A 21017-nucleotide genomic window follows, 5' to 3' on the forward strand; every position below is an offset into this window, starting at 1 on the left:
GCCGAAACATCCCCTTTTTTACGATGATTGCATTTCTTTCTTTCAACAGGCTGTGTTTTGGTCACTGTGTTTCTTCAGGCATAAGAGCGTGGCCCCGGGTGCAGGCTGACAGCCACCCGTGCCACCTAAGTCCCCGGTGCCTGCATGATGGATGGGAGGGTCAGGAGGCACTTTCTCCCTGGGGGAGGCTACAGCCGGGAGGTTAGGAGCCCTGCTCTGCCTCAGTTTCCTCCTGCGTCTTGAGATTCCCGTGGGAATTCTATGGGTCAACAACTGTGAAGTGCTTTAAACAACGTCCAGGGCGTAGTCATGACTATGAATGAAAGTGCTTTGCTGGGATCGCAAGGTCCTTTCTGGGGACAGCCAGAGCTCCAGGTCTTGGGGCCCCCAGGCTGGCAGGCCTCTGCTCTCGGGATTAGAACTTCCAAAATCTGGTTCTTTAAAGAACAAAATGTCAAACCAGTTATTCTTTTTTCTCTGCATTAAAAAAACAGAACAAAAAAATTTCATAAGCCAGTTACCCTTGGAATGATTCAAGGAAAAAAGAAACCTTTCCTGATGTCTCTCGAAGTAGAAATGTTGTCCACTCACGTGTGTGTGTTCTATCGGTAACCGTGTGGGGTACGTGTCTGTGTTCTGGGGGTACTACTAATGTCTCACTATGCTAAAATCTCTGCTATGCTTTCTGTGGCCAAGGGCACTAACGACAAAGCTGTGTGTTGCAGTGGGACCCCGAAGACGGCCCTCCTGCTTCCTGTGCCCGGGGCCTGGGAGAAGAGGTGCTTTACGATAACGCGGTCCTGTACGATAACTTGCCGTCTCCGAAAATCTTTGCGCGCTACCCGCCTGCTGACAGAAAGGCTTCTAGGCCGTCTCCCGACAAACTGTCCTGTAACCATTACAAATACCCTTCCTCCTGCAGTCTGCCTCCCACTAACCCCTCTTCTCTGGGGAGGGCGTCTCTCGGGCTCAGCTCTCAGGTACAGCATCTCCTTCCATCCTGTTCTAGAATTGTCTGAATCACGGTCCTCCCGCAGGGGGTAGTCTCCAGCCCGCAGCAGATGAGACTCATCAAGGGTGAGGTGGGATTTGGGCCTCAGCCAGAATAGAATTTGCAAATGCAATCAACGTTGGGCTGCCCCAGAGCTGATGGAGGGCTCCTAACTAGCTCGTCGCTAAGGCACCGTATTTCTTGGCCTAAATCTGGCTCTCTTTCTATTCTTGCAAAATTCCCCAGTGAGTTTTGTGCATTACGTTGACTGAAGCCAAAGATCTTTAAAAGGACAGGGACAGTAAGACTTTCCAGAAGATTCTTGCACTGCAAGCATTTTTAATGTTTCCATCACAGGTATACGAGGAACGCTGGACTCCAGGTAGTAATTGCTTTCGATCTTGAAACGCTAAGCAGGATTTTCAGGGTACAACAGGGTTTTTCTGTAATGAGTCTGGAAGTGGAATGCCTAAAACCGAGTGTATGGTAATGAGGATTTGGGATTACGACTGATGATAAAGACCCTTGGCGTTGAGCTGCCGTCTGCTCCGTACCCCCAGTTACGGCAAACAATGACGTTGCGGTGCCAATGCTAATCTTGCGTGTTCACGCATTCCCCCCGAAGGTAGTGTGCTTTGCACACAGATCCAGGCGCCACAGCAAGAGAATACTCTGCAAACAGAAGCAGACGGGTGCACTCGACCCATTTCTTGGGTGATTTTAGGAAACACCAAGTGCTGGTAGGGTCCTGGCCTTTCACGCAGAGGTGGCTTAGGGCAGCTCTCCCCAATGCATCAACGCCACCAAATCTGTGCAGGATTTGTGTTTTTCTGATTTTTAACCCCAGCAGCTCAGCTCTCTGAAGAGTCACCGAGTGGACATGTATCTGTGTACATACTTACTGTTTCGTTGGCAGTGAGGTTCTGTGGGGTAGAAACCGCGGGATGAAGTACACCGCCTCGTGCTCGGGTTGTCCCCAGATTAGTCTGAAATGACCTGATGCGTCATTTCCATGTGCTTGTTCTTATTCACTGTTACTATTGCCAGTAGGAGCATGTTTGTACGTTGAATTTTAGTGCCCTTCGTTTCCTGTGCTCGCTTGGTCATTCTGATAGGCCAGCTGTTGTTTAATAGAGACAGCTTCCAATTATTGAGCACCTACAGTATGCCACGTGCTGTGCACCTGCCTGGCGTGTCACCTGACCTCTTTTAGGAATGTTCTAGGGAGGATTCAGTTATCTTTATTTATTTTTTTAATGAGCAAATGAAGCTCAGAAAGTTTTAACAACTTGCTCAGCGTGTCCAAATCATGGAGCCAGAATCCGAAGCGAGGTCGTCTCCCCAGAGCGAGGCGTACAGCAGCAGCAACCAGCATCCGCCCCCGAGCAGACTGATGGCCCAGCCAGGGTGCACAGCGCAGTTGGCGGCTTGCGGCGGGGGGCAGAGGGGCGGAGGCCAGGGGCTGTCGCATGTGTTTAAAGAACCTGTGGCCACTTCAGGTCCATCCTGGTCCTGTGTGCTCCCCTTGCCTCCATCCTCTGAGCCATCAGTGAGTCAGAAGGTGGTTAGCTGTCCCGTGAGGACGCCGGTCAGCGGCAGAGCCGCTCAAGCCGGAATCTGGTACTCAGCCGTGCCGCTCCCTAAAGAGCATCCCCTGGAAAGAAAAGCTGTTTGTGTTTAAAAACATAGACTTTTACTAATCTCAACCAAATGCTCCTTGGATACCCAACTGCCTGTGCCAGTTTCTTGACGGGCATTTATGATCTCCCGATAGAAATCTCTGTGACCTTTACTGCATCCCGACGGGAGACGTCCAAGTTCCTCACTTGCCATGGACCTCAGTTCCAGAGCCGCTTAGCCAGCGCAGGAGAAGCACGGCAGCTCAGTGTTTGGACACCAGAAGGGTGTTCTACTCCCTTCATTTTTCCTGTGTGTGCTAGGTTATATGAAAGATTCAGGGACTGAGACAATTTACTGAGAAAAAGAAAGGGTTTGGTTTTTTTTTAATTATTGTTGGTTTTTAAAATGTTCTTACGTGTTTATTTCAACAGCTGAAGAGTAAAAAGCCGCCAGTAGCCTCCAGTGGGGTTACGGGAAAAGGGAAGACTGTAAGTAGCCAGCAGAAAAAGGCAGATTCCACAGCCAGCGTGAAGCGGACATCCTCAAGTAAGTTCATCGTTCAGTTTCTTGGTTCTAGTTCCAGGTGCGGTTTGCAGAATTGGGGCCGTCAGAGCCATGCTTTCTCCTCACCTGTGCAGGTAGAGATGCCAGGTGTGGGGTTCAGCTGGCGAGAAGAGACTCTCTTCATTGTCACCCTCCCTCCTTGCCGGATGGAAGAACGGTGATGGTTTTTAACCCAGCTTTTAGGCCCCTTGTATAAAGCTGGTCTGCTAAGTGTGGCAGTGGTTACACGTGTTTAAGGAGGAGGCGGTCGTAGGTGCAGGAGACCTCGGCTTGTGTCCCCGATCTGTTGGTGACTTAGTGACTTCGGTCAAGCCGTGTAAACACTCTAAGCTCAGCTCCCTGTGTGGGAGATGTAGACAAGTGGCTGCTGTGGTTTCTGGGACTGAAGGAATCGAGGTGCCACACGGGCTCCCAAGCAGGAGAGCAACGTAAGGACCGATAAGGGGTGCGCATTCCTGCTGCGCCTTGCGGTCTGCGAGCTGATGTGGACAGTCTCCCGTTCCTTCTCCCAGCCTCATCATCAGGTAGGTGTTACCCTGGCCCCTTGTGCAAGGGCAGAAATCCTCTCTGAGACCAAGGGGCCCCCCCCAACGCCTCACAGCTGGCCGGTGACAAAACCAGAGCGATGACCAGGCTTCACGCCCCAAATCTGAGCAGAGAAGCAGCAGGATGCAAGGGAGGGACTCGGCCCACCCGAGCGAGTGCCCCGTGCCCTCCCTCCCCTGCAGATGGATCTGTCTGAAGGGACGACACTGCGTGTGTAGACGTGTTGGCTTCAGCCCTGGTGGTGGTGGCCCCGGTCATTCGGCCAGCTGGGCGGCACTTAGCTTCCATGTGGCCCTCTGCTTGCCGCTGGGGCAGTTGGCATCCGGCTGCTTTGGGCTCGCGGGGAAGTGCACAGGCAGATCGGCAGGCGTTTACGAGGCTCGGGAGCTCTGAAGCGGGTTGGGAGGAGGACGTGAGTTAGACACCAGTGATGGGTTTGACAGGATCGCTTGGGAGGTCGTGTCTACACTTTCTGAATCTGGCTCCGCTCACTAGTCGACCAGTGTCTGTGTCAGTGAAGATGAGGCCGGCCAGCTGGCCGCACTGAAGTCACCATCTCTGACTTCCTGACCCGCTGGCACCGTTATGGGCGTCCAGAGTTTGAGAGCACATGGGGAGGGAGAGGCCGGCCTTTTCTTCGGCCACGTGCACGGACGAGCCTTGGGCTTCTGCTCCGAGGGAACTTGCATTCTGTCCCTCCGCTTGTCTACACTTCCCTCGTCCTCAAACGTGCATTTCAAGCAGACAGGTCAGGAGCCAGCTGGGTCACAGTTTTATTATGCTGACTTATTTTGACCTTATCTTTCTGGCAAATCTTATTTCTCTAATGCAGTTGGGTATATTGATAGTCACTTAAAATTTTAGTGCGGTGCATTCGGGGAGGGGCGGTTGGGGGAAGGGAATAGCTTGTGCCCGAAAGCTCTCCTGTGCAGAGCCCGAGCCTCGTGGGATCTCGTCTCGATAGCTCTTCTCCCAGTGCCTGTGCTCATTTCATTTCCTAGGTGATTTATTCCTTTATTTTATGAGACCTTCTGTGGGGAATCTTTATTAACTTTGGTGACATCTAATCGTGACAAAAGAGAAAAATAATTGCATTCTGTGTTTCTGCTGAATACAGCCAGTTGCCTTGTAGACTGGATGGGCTTTGCTGCGTGGGGACCAAAAGATGTGGGTATTTATAGGTTATTACATACAGGTTTGTGGGAAAGCATCTCCCATCAGAAAGAAGTGAGCAGGTTTTGGACTTTGTGGAACATACTCTTACCCTGGCCACGAACAGCAGTGCTTTTGTTTCAGATTGTTGCTTTTGTTATCCACGTGCTGGCATTTTTTAATATCATATCTGTGTGTGCATTTCCTATTTGCTTTTCGGGGAAGTGTACTGGGGACGGACGATTTTGCACCTGCCGTCGGAAACACAGAGTGGCATCGCGATCGTGACCGTTTGTGCTGTGGGATTCAGTGACTTCAGCACCTAGGACAGGTGCCAGAGGTGGTTGGCATGGTCTCTGCGTGGACAGGGCTCCGGGGACTCAGCTGTCCCTGACAATTACTAGAGCTGCCAGGGAGTGTCCACCCTGCCCCAGGCATCACAGGCTTTCGTGAGATGGGTTTTAGGTACAAATATCACGTTTTTTTTAAACCCCAAGGTAGGCCTTCCCACTTCTGCTTTATAGAGGGTGAAGCTGAGGCTCAGGGAGGTCAGCTGACGGCCCAGCATCACAGCTACCTCTCTGGCCCACGCCTCCGCTGGGAACCGTCACCCCACGCTGCTGCCCAGAAGTCACTGCGTGTCCAGTGGAGCAGCACAGACGCAGGCCAGCGACGGCAGTGCTGTGGGGTGTGCTGTGGGGCGTGAAGCTGTGGGGGAGGGTGACGTGCAGGAGGCCCCCAAGGGGTAACCAGGTGTGGGAGGCAGTGGGAGCTCCGAAGTTGGTGGCCCTCCATCACGCCTGTGACATCATCATCTCCTCACGGTATTTGTCCAGAGAGGGGCCTTCTGACTTAGTATTATCAAAAGGCCAACATAATTAGAGGAGAGGAGCTTGGGGTAGGCATTTTAAGGACATTAATTAGTAGTGTGACACTGGCCAAATCTCAGACGGTTTCCCGAAGACTTGTTCCCTCTTTATTCTTCACTCATTCTGTTATTTAATGAGCACTGGCGTCGTGCCCATCTTGCCTGTTCCGAGTGCTTCGTAAACATTATGTTGACCCTTGTAAACGCCCTGAGAATGACCACGTCACAGACGAGGGAACTGAGGCACAGAGAGGCGAGGGGCCTTGCTGCGGGTCACGCGGCCGATGCGGCGAGCTGGGGCTCTAACCAGCCGGTCGGGCCCGGACGCCACTCTGCAAGGACTCCCTGAGTCTCCGTTCTTCACTCGCTCACTCAGCGGAGGCCCGCACGCTCGCTCCAGGCCGGGCACCGACCGCGGCCCAGGGGACAGAGCTGCCATCCGGTCACCAGACGGCCAGACAGCACAGGCGCCGGGCTCAGGGGTTCTGAACAATAACAGAGAAGTGCACAAACCCAGGGGTGACCCTCGATGTCATGACAGGGTGCTCTTCCCAGCCTTACCGCCTCCAAGGACAGGGAGGCAAGGGACGTCCTCATACTCTATTCTCATTTTCTTACCTGTATTGGGAAATTTGAACTACTCACCTTTCTACTTCGTTCAAACTGGTCCCATTCTTTTTCTTACCAAACTAGCGAAATAACCAGATTAGAGTTTCTTTTCCTGTGTTGGCTGATTTTAAACAGGTTTTATGAATTACCCTGTTATCCGTTTGGTTAAACCTAATTTTCTTTTGCTGCTTTTTTTTTTTCTGTAAGATGCTGACCAGTACAAATATGGCAAAAACCGGGTCGAAGCCGATGCCAAGCGGTTGCAGAGCAAAGAAGAGGAGCTGCTGAAGCGGAAGGAGACCCTACGGAACAGGCTGGCCCAGCTCCGGAAAGAGAGGAGAGACCTGAGGGCCGCCATCGAAGTGAACGCTGGTATGGGGGGCGAGGGGGTCTGCGGTTCCAGCTGGCCTGGGCACCTCCTTGGGTTAGAGCCTCGATTTCCTCCCGTTCTGCCCACGGGGTCTCACCTTAGTAAGACCGTACCTCCCCGTGCGGTGCTGCTTGTCGTTTGGAAGCACTGGGGGTAAGCCCGAGGCAGGTGCTGCAGAGGGGAGACCGTGGAACAGGCAAGAGGAGGCTGGGACGGCCCCTCAGCCTGCCTGCTCATGGGGGCCGGCGGTGCTGGGAGCCATCCCTGCCTCGGGTGTTGGCGCACAGATGCTCAGGAGCGTCTGGTCATGTGTCTGATGAAGCAGCTGGGGGTTGTTGCAGGGGAACATTCCACAGGGACCGTAAGATGCAGGAGCCCAGGTAAGAGGTCTCTGCAGCGATGGAAGGGGCCCTCCGTGTCCCGAGAAGGGACAGTGTCTGAATTCTTGGATGGGAGTGGGGACACAGGCCAGGTTAGCAGAGACACTCTCCAAGGGGAAGTCGGACCCAAGGCAGCCACCGGAGAGCCGAGTCGGGACCGGAGGGCGTCTCTGACTCAGGTGTTAGTTCTTGCTGGCGGGAGCTGGGGTGTGGCTCCTGGTTCTGGGGATGGACCTGCTAACATCGTCACCTCGGCTCAAGACTGGCTCTCATCCTGGGGCGAGACCCGCTCTTCAGGCTTGGACTAGGCGGCCTCGAGGGGCGCAGAGGACCAGGAAGGTCCAGAGGGGAGAGCCCTGCTCTCCTGCGGCTCTCCTGCAGGCAGGAGTTGGCACACCCGCACCGGAACAGGCTGTCAGCGCTTGCAGCCCTCCGGACCCAGGGCCTCAGTGACTTCTATGACAGGAGGCGCTCTCGCAGTTTGAAGTCTGGGTGGTTAGGTACAGGCTGAGCGGGTGGGAGAGAACCCGTAGGAGGGACAGGACGTGGCCTCCGGCCACCTGCGGGGGAGGGGGACCAAATGCTGGGTCAGAGACCCTGGGAGGAGCTCCCAGGCCAACAAGGCAGAAGGAGGGTTTCTTCCTTCTGCTGCTTCAGGTCTGCAGGAGAGCCATGGTGCAGAGCCACGAGACCGGCTCCCACGCCGCGAGCGTTGGAGGCCGGGGCCACGCACCAAAGTCAGGCGACCCCTTGGAATCCGCTTTCCTGCTTGTGCAGTGGGTACGCGAACTGCCTCCTTGCGTCACCCAAACACGTGTCAGATAAAGGAATCGAGCGAGTGCACCGTGAAGCCTCGGGTGCCTGGTCTGAGGAGGTCAGGCTTACAGTAGTCGACCCCACAGGCAGGAGAGAGGACGCAGGATAGCAGGCAGAACCCCCAGAACAGGAAAGCAGCCAGACTTCCCGAGTCCGCGGCACCTCTGTAGGCCCCTGCGGAGCCTGCTGAGCCCCGGGCCTTGAAGTCTGGGATTTATGAGAATCAAGAGCTCCGGCTTCCAGGTCGGTCTTCCAGCTGCGGGACAGCGGAGTGGTCAGAAACGGCCTCGGCTCTTTTGCAGAACGGCCGAACTTGAGTTCTGTAGAAGGGCTCAGCTCAGGGCCACTCAGGCCAGAGAGTCCACAGGGGTCCTGTGAGGGGCCCAGTGCGTGTCCTCCGTCCCCTGGGCCCCTCGCCCGTGGCTGTAGCGACAGTGTGTCTGTGGGGTTTCAGGCAGGAAGACCCGGGTGGTTCTGGAAGACAAGCTAAAGAGCCTGGAGGAGGAGTGTAAGCTGAAGGAGGCGGAGCGCGTCAACCTGGAGCTGGAGCTGACGGACGTCACGGAGAGCCTGAAGAAGGCCCTGGCCGGCGGGGTCACCCTGGGGCTGGCCATCGAGCCCAGGTCGGGGACGTCCAGCCCGCAGGTAAGGTCTGCACCCGCCCGGCACACACACAGCCGCGCATCGGCCTCGGACGCGTTCTCGGCTGTGTTCCGAGCCGCCGACGCCGTGTTTGCTTCTCTCCGTGGAAAGATGCTGGGCACACGAGCCCGTTTCCCTTCCCTCCTCCCATCCGATGATCAGAGGCTCAGCTCTTATCTCTTTTGAACCGTGTCCTAATTCGATTCCAGTTCATTAGTTAGAGACCTTACTCCGATGTAGCTGGTTTTATGGAGACATGCAGCACGTCTCGGGAACCCTGCCAGGTGCCGGGAGGCACAGGCAGGAAACACGGCCTCCCCCTCACTTCTCACGGAACGAGTGCGAATCACGTTCCAAAACGAATTACCATGTTCGGCGACTTACCGTTCACTCTCGTTAGACTGACGGTCACTGGGAGGATACTGCTGTCCTTTTCTCCTGGCAATGCCATCGGGTCCCTGGGGAGTCACATGTCATCGCTTCCATCTCACAAACCAGGCAGCAGAGGCCCAGAGAAGTGACGTGAAGCTGCCCAGGCTCAGGCAGCCTCCTGGGCAGCCCTGGTCACAGGCTCCGTCTCGGAGGCCTGCAGCTCCCCACCCCCACCTCCCCAAAATCCCACCGCCCACCTTACACCTGTCCCTCCCTGAAACTCCAGTCCCCGCCCCTGTCCGCCAGCCACCCCTGGACGTTGAGAAGTTGGCCCTGGCCTGGCAGAGCTGGGTCCAGCAAGCAAGGCAGGTGCTCTCAGCGCCAGAACCGGAACCCCAACCACGCACCTCTTCCTCCAGCCGCAGCTTGTAGGAAAACAGGCTCGGGGGTCAGAGAGGCAGGGCTTGGGGTCACCTCCCTTCTCGAGGCCTTGCCTTGTCACCCGCAAAATGGGGATGACATTGCCGCATCTGTAAGAGCTCATGGCGCAGTGCCTGGCCACAGACAGTGTGGGCTCATTATGTGTTTGTTGGTTTGGGTATTCATTCGTTCATTGCTCAACAAATTATGAATACATACCCAGGCTGTGCACCTGCGGGGTGCCGGGCGCTCTCCGGGCACAGGGCACCCCATGGAGCCTTTGTTCCGGCAAGGGAGGAGGCCGCAGGTTACGTGTACGTCCAGGTGGATTCCTGCCGTGAGATCAAGGCGCAGGGAGGGCAGGTGTGCTGGGAGCTGGCATGCAAGGGCTGGGACCCTGGTGTCTCCGCATCCTGCTTGAACAGGACCGGGCACAGTGAGGTCAGCTGTAACTAGAGGTGGGCGTCATACTGAGACACTCGGCTTGTGGACCCCACGGGCCCTGGCCTCCTGCAGGGGTGGCCGCACCACCCCCTGGGGGTCTCTCCTGCTGTCCCAGGCTCTCCTCCCCACTCCCTTCCTTCGGAGCCCTCACACATTTTCTGGGCTCTGGCCCCACCCCCACTCCCCTGCAGCCACCCTCCTTTCACCCCTCCCCTTCCAAATTAAACTTCTGGAAATAGTTGTCAGTTCCCACAGTGTCCTGTTCACCTGCTCTCTCCACTCTCTGAACCTGCTTTCCCTAAGGTCACCTCCAAACTACAAATCCCCGACCTCACCCCTGCCTCCAAATTCCAGGCATCTCTCCAAGCTGGCTACTTTCTTCATGTGGTGACCCTACATCCCCCCAGGGGTCCCCTCTCTCTAGGGGTGACCTCACATCCCCCCGGGGGTCCCCTCTTTGTAATGGTGACCTTGCATTACCTCCCCACATGTCCTCTCTCTTTTGCAGTGATGCTGTGTTCCCCCGGGGGTCCCCTCTCTGTAGGGAGACCCCGCATCCCCCCACGTCTCCTTTCTCTAGTAGCAACTCTGCGTTCCTCATAGGTCCCCCTCTCCAGTGGTGACTCTGCATCACCCCCCAGGGGTCCCCTCTTTCCAGTGGTGACTCTGTATCCCCCAGGGGTCCCCATCTTGGCCCCCACTTGTCAGGTTTTCTCTCTTTTGGCTCAAATAGCCAAGCTTGTCCTTCCAAAGGCTCAGGACGGGTCTATTGGAACCTCCCCACCCGGACCGTGGGGCCTGGTGGCTTCCTCTCCTGGCACTTGCGTTGCCATCATCTGCACTGGGATTGGCAGCTCCCTGCACTTCCTGCCTAGACCTCATCCCCAGAACGTGTGTCATCGGACGGATGTCCCAGAGGAGCGTCACGGGCTGCCTCGCAGACCCAGTGTGGCCTCTGCCCGAAAGGGAGGATGATGTCTCTCCTTTCTGCCAGCCACTCCCGCCCCCACTCCCTCCCAGACAGCATGGCTTTTAAAAGCATTTCCCCATAAACCAGAACACGGGTAAAGCTGGCCGCCTGGTGTGTGGGGTCAGCAGCACCCAGTGGGGACCCTAAGTGACCCACCTTATCGTTCTGCTCAACAGCGTGCTGTACGACCCGACCAGCGTCTCCGGGTCACACGCTGCGCGTCAGTGACCGGGGGGAGTGTGGTCCTGGGGCCACATCCGGGCAGGCCCGGCTCCCTGCCAGCGCTCTTCCCTGAGCGGCCTGTACCTTCCTGGGGTGGGGGGGGGCGCTTTTCACTCCATGTTGTCTTCAGAAAACACCTTCCTTTGGCCTCTGTGGACCGTGTGTGCTGTAGACAGTTGGGAGCCCCAGGATCATCGGGCGGGGCTGGGTCCACGCTGCCGCCGGCCACGGGCCCTGTGACTGACGTAGAGCTCTTTGCAGGCAGTGCGCAGACGGTGCAGGGGGACAGGGCGGGGCCCCTGCCTGCCTCCCAGCGCCCCCAGCCGGCCCGTCGGCCACGGATGAGTAGAAGGTGGTCCTAGAGCCGGTGCTGACCCCATGGGGTCATGGTTACCGTTCTTGCCTGTTTCCCAAACCCGTGTGTCTTTAAAACAAGCAGTCACCCGCTGGGACGTGCTGCGGGTCTGGAGGCCTCACCTCACGCGGGGTCTTCTGTCTGCATTGACAGTCTCCAGTTTTTAGGCATCGGACTCTGGAGAGCTCACCCATGTCCAGCTGTGAGACCAGCGATGCCGAGGGCCCCGTGCCGGTGAACAGCGCGGCCGTGCTGAGGAAGAGCCAGCCGGCGGGCGGCTCCCCCTGCCGGGGGCACGTGCTACGGAAGGCCAAGGTGAGCTTGCCCTCCCGCAGTGGGGACACCTGCCCCGAGGCGTGCCAGCCGCCGTGGGAGGGACGGGGGAGAATCCATGTCCTGACTGTCCCCCGAGTCCCCACTGTCCCAGCCTCCTTCAGGGGCCTCCTTTGCAAAGGCAGAAAGCCCAGAACCTCACTGCCAGGCACGTCCCAGCTGGTGGCAGGACCAGCAGTGGCTCTGGGCATGCCTGGGTTCTCCTTGCTGCAGTGCAGACTGGACCAGGTGACCCCAGGGGTTCTTCACACAGAGTCCAGGCCTAGACTCTCCTCCAGCACTTGCCGCCCCGCCCCCCCAACCCCCCCCCCGCCGCCGCCTTGTCGGTGGTGTCCGCGGCACATGCTAAACCCCCGGGCCCACTGCAGTCTCTGGTCTCCCCGTGGGATCGGCCCTGACAAGCTTTGATGCTGAACTGAACGCTCAGAAAACTTAGAAACCACTTGTAGGGTATCAGAGCACGCGGTTCTTGACGGTGCCAACTGCAGGTGTGTCCTACAGAAAAGTCATACTTGGAATAATTACGTTAATCCTTCAGATGAATGTAATTTGCTCTGATGGGAATGGAGGCGGGCGGCCTCCCTCCGCTGCCGCTGGGCCCTGCAGTACTGTCAGGACCTTGGTTCCCGGGCCCCTTCAGAACCTGGTCCAAACTGGCTAGAAGTCTGTGCTTTTCGGAGAGGCAGGCCTGTGTCGGGGAGGAAGGCGAGCGGCACCCCCCCCCCCGGGGCCCTGGCGTGCTCGCGGGGCGGCCCTGGTGGCCGTGGCTGCAGACACGTCTGAGACCTCGTGGCCTCCCTGGCAGCGTTCGAAGCCCGGGAGTATTGCCGAGTCTGGGGAAGGAAGGGCAGCCGCGTGTTTCTGTTCCTTGCTTAGCAGGTGTGGGGCATTCTGGGTCTGTACCTGTTAGCGCACGTTAAGGGGGCGCGTATTGCCCGAGGGGTCTTAGGACGGAGCTGTCTAGTGCAGCCCCCTGTTTGCAGGTGAGAAGTGCGGGGAAAGCGCCTCACTTATTTGGTCTCTTCACTGTCACGTCGGATCTGCGACTGAGCCGCTGCAGCCCCTTCACGAGCTGGGTGTCCTGAGGGTGCTCGGTGGCCCCGCGTGGGGACTGCAGCTGCTGCCACTGCTCTGATAAACGCGGGGCGCCCGGTCTTGGCAGGTTCATGCACGGCGACACCGAGGCCGGCCACACTCCCAGGGGGACCTAGCCGTCCGCGCTCACAGGTCCAGAAACCGTGCCCGCAGCCTCAGGAAGCGACTCCTGAGAACAGTGACCAGGGGCTCACGGCTGGGGGCAGGGGTGGGGCTTGGCCTCTCGGCTCTGGAACAGCCGTCCCCTCGTTGATCTGATTCGCGCCTCAAACAGCGATTCCCGAACTTGTGAGCGGCCGCTGTACCGGTTTCCACACCGTAGGCGGCCAGCGTCCACGGTGCAGCCCTGTCTCCTGGCGCCTTGCCCCTTTGACCTGTGCCCTTCCTCTCGCCACACGCAGGAATGGGAGCTGAAGAACGGGACGTAGAGGGACGGCAGGACGCCCCGCCGCCACCGCAGGACGCTCCGCCCATGCGGCCGCCGCTGGACGCCCGGGTGTGTGGCTGACCCCGCCGCCAGCGCCCAGACTCGCCCGCGCGTCCTCTTGCTACTGTACTTGTCCCCTCTCACGAAAGTCACTTGTAACCCTTCGGTTTCCACCTCTCCCTGCCGAGGAGTAGAAGGGAGGTAGAGGAGTCCCACGGCAGGTGAGAAGCTGCGTCTTTTTACCGAGCTCAGCGAGTGCTTTCCCCGGTGTCCCCCGCGCCCGGACTGCAGGTGACCTGCTAGCGCCCCGCCGGAGGCCCCTCGAAGGGGAGCGCAGCGCGTGGGCCCTGGGACCGCCCCGCAGTCTGCCGAGGGGACGGGGTCTCGAATGGCACGCCCTCCTGTGTCTCGGTGTCCCCTCCCCTCGTGCCTGTCCCCCTTGTCACTAGAGGCGGGCGCGTGAGAACCCCGTGCTGTGAAGCGTCTGTTACCTTTTAACTGTCTTTTCTCTGGACAAATGCTTTTGTCAAAAACCATGACATGAAAAGCTGCCATTCTTTTTAAACTTTTTAAAAATTTCTTTTTATCGCGTGTTGCACTTAGCTCCAAGAGTTTCCAGAGTCTGTATCATATTTTATGAATTATTTGTACTGCTTTTGAAAGGCAGCAGGGTGTCTCTGCTGCTTCACTATTGTGTGTCCCCACCTCCCCTTCCCCCAGTGTCCCCAACCCTGAGAGTGTCCCCCAGAGCCTGCAGGTGACCCGCGCTACAGAGCACGGGCGGCCTCACCGGATGACGGTGGGACTTCCAGTCACAGGATGGGCCCATCCCTTGAGAGGGAAGCAGGTTCTGGAAGCCTCTCGGCCTTAGAACGTAGCATCCTGAGCAGGATGAGCACTTCCAGCCCCTCCCCCCACCCCTGCCGGCACACCCAGGCCGGAAGAGCAGGTGAACCAGGGCTGCGCCCAGGCCCGCAGGCCAGGGGGCCGGGTCTCTGCACCCGTGTGGCATTTCTGAGAACCGCCTAACTCTGCTGGGCCCCCAGAGGGGCCTCTCAGGCATCCTCGGCTGTGGGGAGGTGCAGCCGCTGACGACAGGAGAGTTGGTCACGCCAGGATCCCTCTGCAGACACATTCGGGGCACAAGTCACACCGTGGGGGAGCACTCCCTGCTGAGATGCAGGAGCCCAGTGGGGCAAGCCTTTCATCCAGAACGTCTTCCCTACCAACTAGAGGGATAGAAGGCAAGAATCGGTCTCTGTGCTTCCCCCCGGCACGCCCCCAGAGCCCCTCCTGGGCTCAGCCACTCTCCTGCAGGCCGTCCTCAGGCTTGAAGTCAGACCAACGCCAGCGTCCCTGGGCCCCATGTGGCCGTGTACGATTTGGGGTGTAGAGCGGGCGAGCAGCTTCCCAGGCAGGAGACAGTTTCCAACGGGGAGCGGGGACGGGAGTGAGCCCGGCAGAGACGCAGGCCCCCCTCCCACGTTAGCACCTCCAGGAAATCGAGGGGGGTGCCCCCCAAAGCCTCCGGGCCCATCTTCCCAGTGCTGTCGGGAGGAGCCCTGTCCTGTTGTCTGTCTGCGTGGGAAGCTGGGCAGCCTCGCACTCTACAAAGCTGATTTTCTGTAAAAGGAAAAGGTTTGATCCACCATAGGCCTTTGCTGCCTTCTGGTCAAATAGGGTTTCTCAAAGTAAGGCACTTGGGCCACCCTGCTTGACAGCCACCTCGGCCCAAGCAGCTGTCAGGTTCCGACCGTTAGGAGGGAAAACGTGAGCAGCCCATGGCCCTGACTGTGGCCCCGCACGGCCAGGGAGACCCCAGGCAGCACGGGGACCCTGACCCCATGCGTTTGCCCAAGGACACGGCCCGCCAGCTCTGGGATTTGGACCCTGGTCCTCGGACTCCTGGCGTACGCGTTCCGTGTCTAAACAACCTGGTTTCACGTTCGCCTTCATCAGCATCAGCCCTTTAAAGAGGCTGGCGGGCTGGGGCGGATCCCGCTGGGTCCGCGAGCTGTGGGCAGCGGGTTGCGTGGAGGGCGAGGCTGCCACCTGGGGGCCCCTGTGATGTGTGTTCCCCTCGGTGTCTTTAGATTTGATCAGAAAGTTAGGTGAAAGGATTTGCTTCCAAATAAGTTATTTATTTGTATATGTTCGATAGTTTTTAATTTATATCTGTACATATTAGACACACGAGACGTCGGGTTCGGGCAGCGATGTCATTTTACGGCCGTCCCCAAGCCCCGCCCAGTGGCCGCAGGCTGAGGCGCGGAGCAGGCTGGCCCGGGGGGGCTCACCCCACTGGTAGACGTCCCATTCCCTTTGAGGTGTCCCCTGTTCGCCGAGCGCTGGCCAGACTGTGACAGGATCCTGACCCAAAGTGGAGGAGCGTGGTGGCCGCGCACATGGGGCCACGTCTGCGGGTCGCGGCCGCTTCCCTTCCACCTGCAGCCCCACCGTCAGCCTTGGGGCTCTGCTCCGGCTGTTTCGGTCAGGTGTCAGCAACCTTCAAAATCTCCTCAGCGTTGAGTGTTTATCGTGTTTTAGAGTCACTCACCAACCACTCACACAGAAACAAAGTGATGGTGACGGGCTTGCTTTGTCACCTGTGGCACGGGACAGGTGGAAGCAATCACGTTTCCCCTCTTGAGTCAGTAGGGGGTGGGAGGTGGGCGTCAGAGCAGCCAGCCCCGCCCTCACTGGGCTTCTGGTTGGTTCCACCGCCTGGTAACCAGTGTGGGTCTGCGGAAGGGCCCAGATGGACATGGATCTTTCCAGAGTCTTCCCTGGGTGACCATGCAAATGCCGTGGCGTAAACCCATCCTCTCCCCCTTTTCGCACACCTTGGTGTTACCAAACCTAATCGTCCTCCTCATTCACTTCAACTGTCCGAGTTCCAGAAACCCCAGACCACTCAGGTTGGAGATGGGCCACCTTCTGCGAAGTCCGTTTCAAACAGTGTGTGCGCTCAGCCCCGAGGGCCACCCCCAGGAAGGAGAATCAGCCCCGTTTTCACGGAGGCAACGATCGGGACGTGTGTGCAGGTTTGCACGGGGACAGGCATGAGTCAGGGGGCTGCCGGCACGCTCTCGGGAGGGGACAGGCCTCACAGCAGGCGGTGCTCTGGGTTTGCTCGCCCAGTCGTGACGGGACCTCCCGAGGGTGGGCAGCGGGGTGGGTGCCCAGAGTGGGGTCCCTGGCGCCAGCCAAGACCCCCGAAGCCAGCCCTCACGTGCCTTCTGGGCGGCCTCTCCCGGGACGGCCACCGTCCCCACCGCCCCTGGCTCAGCAAGGGGCATCACTCAGATGTTAAACTGTTGCCTTCCTCGTCTTGTTTTTTCTAAAATAATTTTTTAACAAGAAATTTTTCAAATCTATGGCATTGTTTTAAAGAGAGTAATTCTTACTCTTATTTTGTTCCTGTTGTCACTGGCTCATCACTATCCCCATGACGGGCTGGGTTGATACTGTGAATACACGAAGGTAAACTGTACCCCGTGCCCCGCGGTGGGCGCAGCCTCTCCCACGAGCGCACCCTGCAGGCAGCTCGTCTCTGCGAAGGCCCCGCTGTGCTGGCTCCCAGGTTTCCTGTGGCCCCTGTTCCCTGAGGGGTGTGGGCTGCCTCCCTCCGGCAGAGGCCCCTCCCCGCCGCGGGCAGGTGTCCCCAGGTGTTCCTGGTTGTGGCGTTTTCGACACGGGAGCACCAGATCATGATTCTTAGGGACCAAAGGTGTTTTTAATAAGATAATCTTTGTATTTGGTTTTCTAACAAGAAACAGTGACTTTAAATTTTAACACCAACTTTTAAATTATAGGTATTTAGCATTCATTGACCATGGCTCTAAGTTGTAAAATGTTTTCATATTAAGATTGTAATTATTTCCTTACTGTATTTTTTAAAAACTAAAGTCATATTTAAAATTCTCTTTGAAAGAAACAAGAAACCGCAAAGATTTTTTTTAATTAAATACGTTGGCAGTGCCCGTTTTAAAGGACTGTAAATATATTTTCACTGTGTTTCTCAATGTATTTAATTCATAAAAAACTTTTATTAAAGGAAATTTCCAACAGAAATACCAGTTTTCAGGCCATTTGCTCCATGTTATAGGCACCTCACCTGAATTTTCTGCTTTACTAACTGATTTTTCTTCTGTTTCACACGGTGTAGCCCGCGGACTGGCGCCCTCCGGCGTGCCTCGTTTCTGTGTTATCAATAAAGCTGTGTGCTTCCAGCCGGGCTCCGTGTCTTGCTCCCTCCGGCCTTACTTTCTGCTGAATGGGGCACGTTGTTGACGGTCCCCTGCCAGGAGGGAGGGGAGGGTAAGAAGGAGCGGGTGAGGGCGAAGGTGGGGGCCGCGCGTTGTCTCTCTGAGCACGGCTCTTCTCTCACCAGAGAGCTTCAGCTACTGTGTTTTCCCGCAGCTGTTAGTCCTCAGACCCGAACAGTCAATTTAAGAAACGTTCATGCACCTGCTGAGGGCCAGGCTCCGGGCCAGGTGCTGGAGGCAAGAGCGAATCAGACAGGGCTCGCTCCGGAGTCCGTCACTTGAACAGCCAGCTCGGTGCCCCCGGGGGCACAGGCCTGCATGGAGACGTCCACAGTCGGGGGAAGATGCAGCCACCCTCCGGACGGGTGGGCGGGGTGTGCAGGAGTGGGGTACCGGAGCTAGGTCATGGTGTTTGAACAGGAGTTCAGCAGGGAGCGGGGCAAGGGAAAGACGTTGCGTGGGGGCAGCAGGTAGAAGCAGAGGGGTGCAGAGGGAGGGCGAGGGCTGCCGCCGTGTGCTGCCAGAACACCCGTGGCGGGGGGGCAGGGGCAGGTTGGAGGTGGAAGGTGGGTCTGGACGAGTGTCTGGAGTCAGACCGGAATGCCTGCGTCTGAGGCTCCTTGTGTGGGTGGGATGGCCGAGCTCTGGTTTGGGGAAGACCGCTGCCGACCGGGACCAGAATGGGTCAGAGTGACAGCCGTGGCAGGCCCGTGCATCCACGCTTGCGGGTGCTAGAGAGGCAGAAATGCCGCCCGCAGGTGCGCACGCCCAGTCTGAGCCGACCGATGAAGCCTACCGAGCTCTCCTGGGCCCAGCCCGGCCAAAGGAGCTCGCACAGGCGGGGTTCGGCCCGAGCATCGGGGCTGGCATGGCGTCAGAGGGAACATGCAGGGGAGCGGCCGATGGCGAGTGCTGCGTGGGTGGGAAGATCGGTGTGGGACCGCTGGACCAGAGTCTGCAGGACGCCCTGGCCAACGAGCAGGAAAGGCCCGGTCTGATCCCAGGGAAGCTGTGAGCTGGCGTCCAGCCCACGTGTGTCTGTGGGGGACCCAGGGATGTCCAGGTGACCAAGTGCCCACCCAGACCCAGCTTCCAGGGTCTAGGGCCAGATGGCCCCGGGGGACCTCTTCACCCCGAATTCCGTCTCCCTGTGGTGTGGGGGGATGCTGGAGACATCACAGATGGTGAAGGGCCCCTTTCACTGCCAGCAGGAGGCAGGGACCTTCTCCATCCGTCTTAGAGGAAGAGAGGGTCTTAGCACACCCCGTGCACTTAGGGGCACAGAAGCCAGGGGCAGAGTCTTCCTGGCCCCAACCGCAGCTGTTCGATGAGGGCGCTCCCATCTCCCAGGGAGGTTTTTTTTTTTTTTTTTTTTAAAGATTTTATTTATTTAACAGATAGAGACAGCCAGCGAGAGAGGGAACACAAGCAGGGGGAGTGGGAGAGGAAGAAGCAGGCTCATAGCGGAGGAGCCTGATGCGGGGCTCGATCCCATAACGCCGGGATCATGCCCTGAGCCGAAGGCAGACGCTTAACCGCTGTGCCACCCAGGCGCCCCCCTGAGGAGGTTTATTAAGCCTGTGTTAGCTGATGCGCCTTCCTGGGGCCAGGACACCGGTCACGTCCTGGTGGGCTGCCGAAGGAACAGGACGTCTTTGATTTCTTTTCAAACTTAGCTGGAAGACGCCGGAGCTCCTGCCTTTGCTTTTTAAAACCACAGGGTTGACTCGGGGCTATTCATCGTGTATGTTACGGTGCTGGGGGCAGGCGACACGAAGCCTCCCCAGCATAAATCAGGAGCTTCCTTGATGGGAAGCAGGGAAAACATTCGCTGATGTGTGTGATCCAGAAATTTTATGATGGAAGCTTCACCAATCTTATGATGCTGTTAAAAATGGTTATCTTTTCATACAAAGAGACCAGTTAGTCAAGAAGGGGGGTGGGAAACACGGAGGAAGGCTGACCCAGTGGGTCCGGTACGCTCACCTCTTGACCCGGGGAGCTGGTTCCAGCAGGTCCTGACCCCCGAGAGGGCTGGTCTGTCCCAGAGCTATCCACAGGGGTGGCCAGCCTCACCCCTGGACAGACAGACTGCCCTCCCAGGGCCGGCCAGTTCCCAGAGATGCTGAGGGCTCTCCCACAAGCATGTCTGCATGTGCGGACCAACTGCACTGGAGCGCACCCCCCAACCACCTCCAGAGTGGGGCCCCACGCTCTGGGCCACCACCCCTTCCCTAATCCCCGCAGGGCGAGGTGCCAGACGGCCCGGGTCAGCCCCTCTGGCCCAGAGCCCGCTGAAATTCTCACACTAGCCAATCCCCGGCCTGTTTGCGCTGCCCACCTGCTCCTTCCCATGAACCTGCAATAAAGGCTTCGGGTCACGCTTTCCCATCCCTGCCCCCTCCCCCCACGTGGCCCACAGGTGGTGTGGCACGGCCGTCCTCCTGAGAACTGTGAGTACGACACACTTGGCTGATCTGTGGCAGTCCTCCCCTGATCTGCTGGACCCTCTATTCTGAATCACAATAAAACCTACATTCTAAGACACCCCAGTACTATGCCAAGGGCAGGGACTCCGAAGTCGGCCGGTCTCCAGTTGGAATTGTGGCACGTGCTCTGCTTTCCCTCCCCCACGGAGTAGGCGAGGAGCGCCCCTCCCGCTGGCCCACTCTGAGAAGTCCGTGGGCTGAGGCATGTAAACCGCGGGCACGCTCGGGCCCTGGCAGGTGCAACATGGCGTCCGCCCCCGCCCCCCGCCTGGGGGCCTCCCGGGCCCCTCCCCCACCACCCCGGGGGCCACGAGGGTGGCTCCCCCACCACGATGACCGGCTTCCCTTGAGCTTCAGATGGGGAAGGCGAGGCTCGGGGAGAAGGGGCCCAGACTGCCGCCTCCCTGGACGGGGGAGCAGCGCTCGGCAAAGGGCAGGCTGCCGCGGCTGCCGCGAAGGATGCGGGAGTCTGATGCCCAGAGCGCGACGTCGCTGTGCGTCTCCCACCCACAGGGACCGAGCCGCAGTGGCGCTGGGGGTCCCGTACCTCCGGGCGGCTGACCTGCCACGGACGGTGGGCTGGGCCAGCAAGCACAGCACCTGGCACGACGGTTCCAGCCGCCGACGTGATCCTAAAGATAGTTTTCGTTTCACAAACTCTCCAGAGCACCTTCTCAGGTCGCTCTGCTGGGCACTGGGAGCCCCGGAAGGGTCCAGGCAGGGAAGCGGCATGAGCTTCTCTGCAGGTTTCCAAGCCCTGAGGCCCCCGTGCAGAAGTGGCCACGGGAGGCAGGCACAGCCACGCCGGCGTCCAGCCTCGCGCCAGCCCCTCCTGGCCTGCACGCCCCTGGCGATGGGCCTTCCCCACGCGGCCCTCGCCCCCACCCACGGGCCGGACACCCCAGCCCCGGGGCTGCCCTGTGTGAGCTGCATGCCATGGGACCCAGCAAAGTCACTTGGGAACCGGAGCAGCCGTGGGTCGCTAGCCAGGGAAGGCAGCGAGGGGCGGCCAGGGCGCCCGGGGCCCGGGCCGTGGTGCGGAGAGCGGGAGGCGGAGAGGGCAC

General features: G+C 58.4%; 1 protein-coding gene across 6 annotated transcripts in view; it reads left to right on the forward strand.

The window, feature by feature from the left end:
• AFAP1 (actin filament associated protein 1) overlaps positions 1–17428 on the forward strand; it is a 149523-nt gene extending 132095 nt beyond the window's left edge. For 5 of the 6 annotated variants that reach the window (XM_026485913.4, XM_026485914.4, XM_026485915.4 and 2 more), the window contains 5 exons: positions 3043–3157; positions 6558–6722; positions 8371–8561; positions 11495–11656; positions 13171–17428. In XM_026485913.4, the coding sequence (XP_026341698.1) occupies positions 3043–3157; positions 6558–6722; positions 8371–8561; positions 11495–11656; positions 13171–13197 (660 nt within the window). In that variant the 3' untranslated portion in view covers positions 13198–17428. Of the gene's footprint in view, positions 1–725; positions 981–3042; positions 3158–6557; positions 6723–8370; positions 8562–11494; positions 11657–13170 lie in introns of all 6 variants that reach the window. The other variant, XM_026485916.4, reaches the window with a different exon arrangement.
• Positions 17429–21017: the final 3589 nt, after the last annotated feature.

Source organism: Ursus arctos, unplaced genomic scaffold (genome assembly GCF_023065955.2).
Source record: "Ursus arctos isolate Adak ecotype North America unplaced genomic scaffold, UrsArc2.0 scaffold_9, whole genome shotgun sequence".
In the NCBI taxonomy this organism is placed as follows: Eukaryota; Metazoa; Chordata; class Mammalia; order Carnivora; family Ursidae; genus Ursus; species Ursus arctos.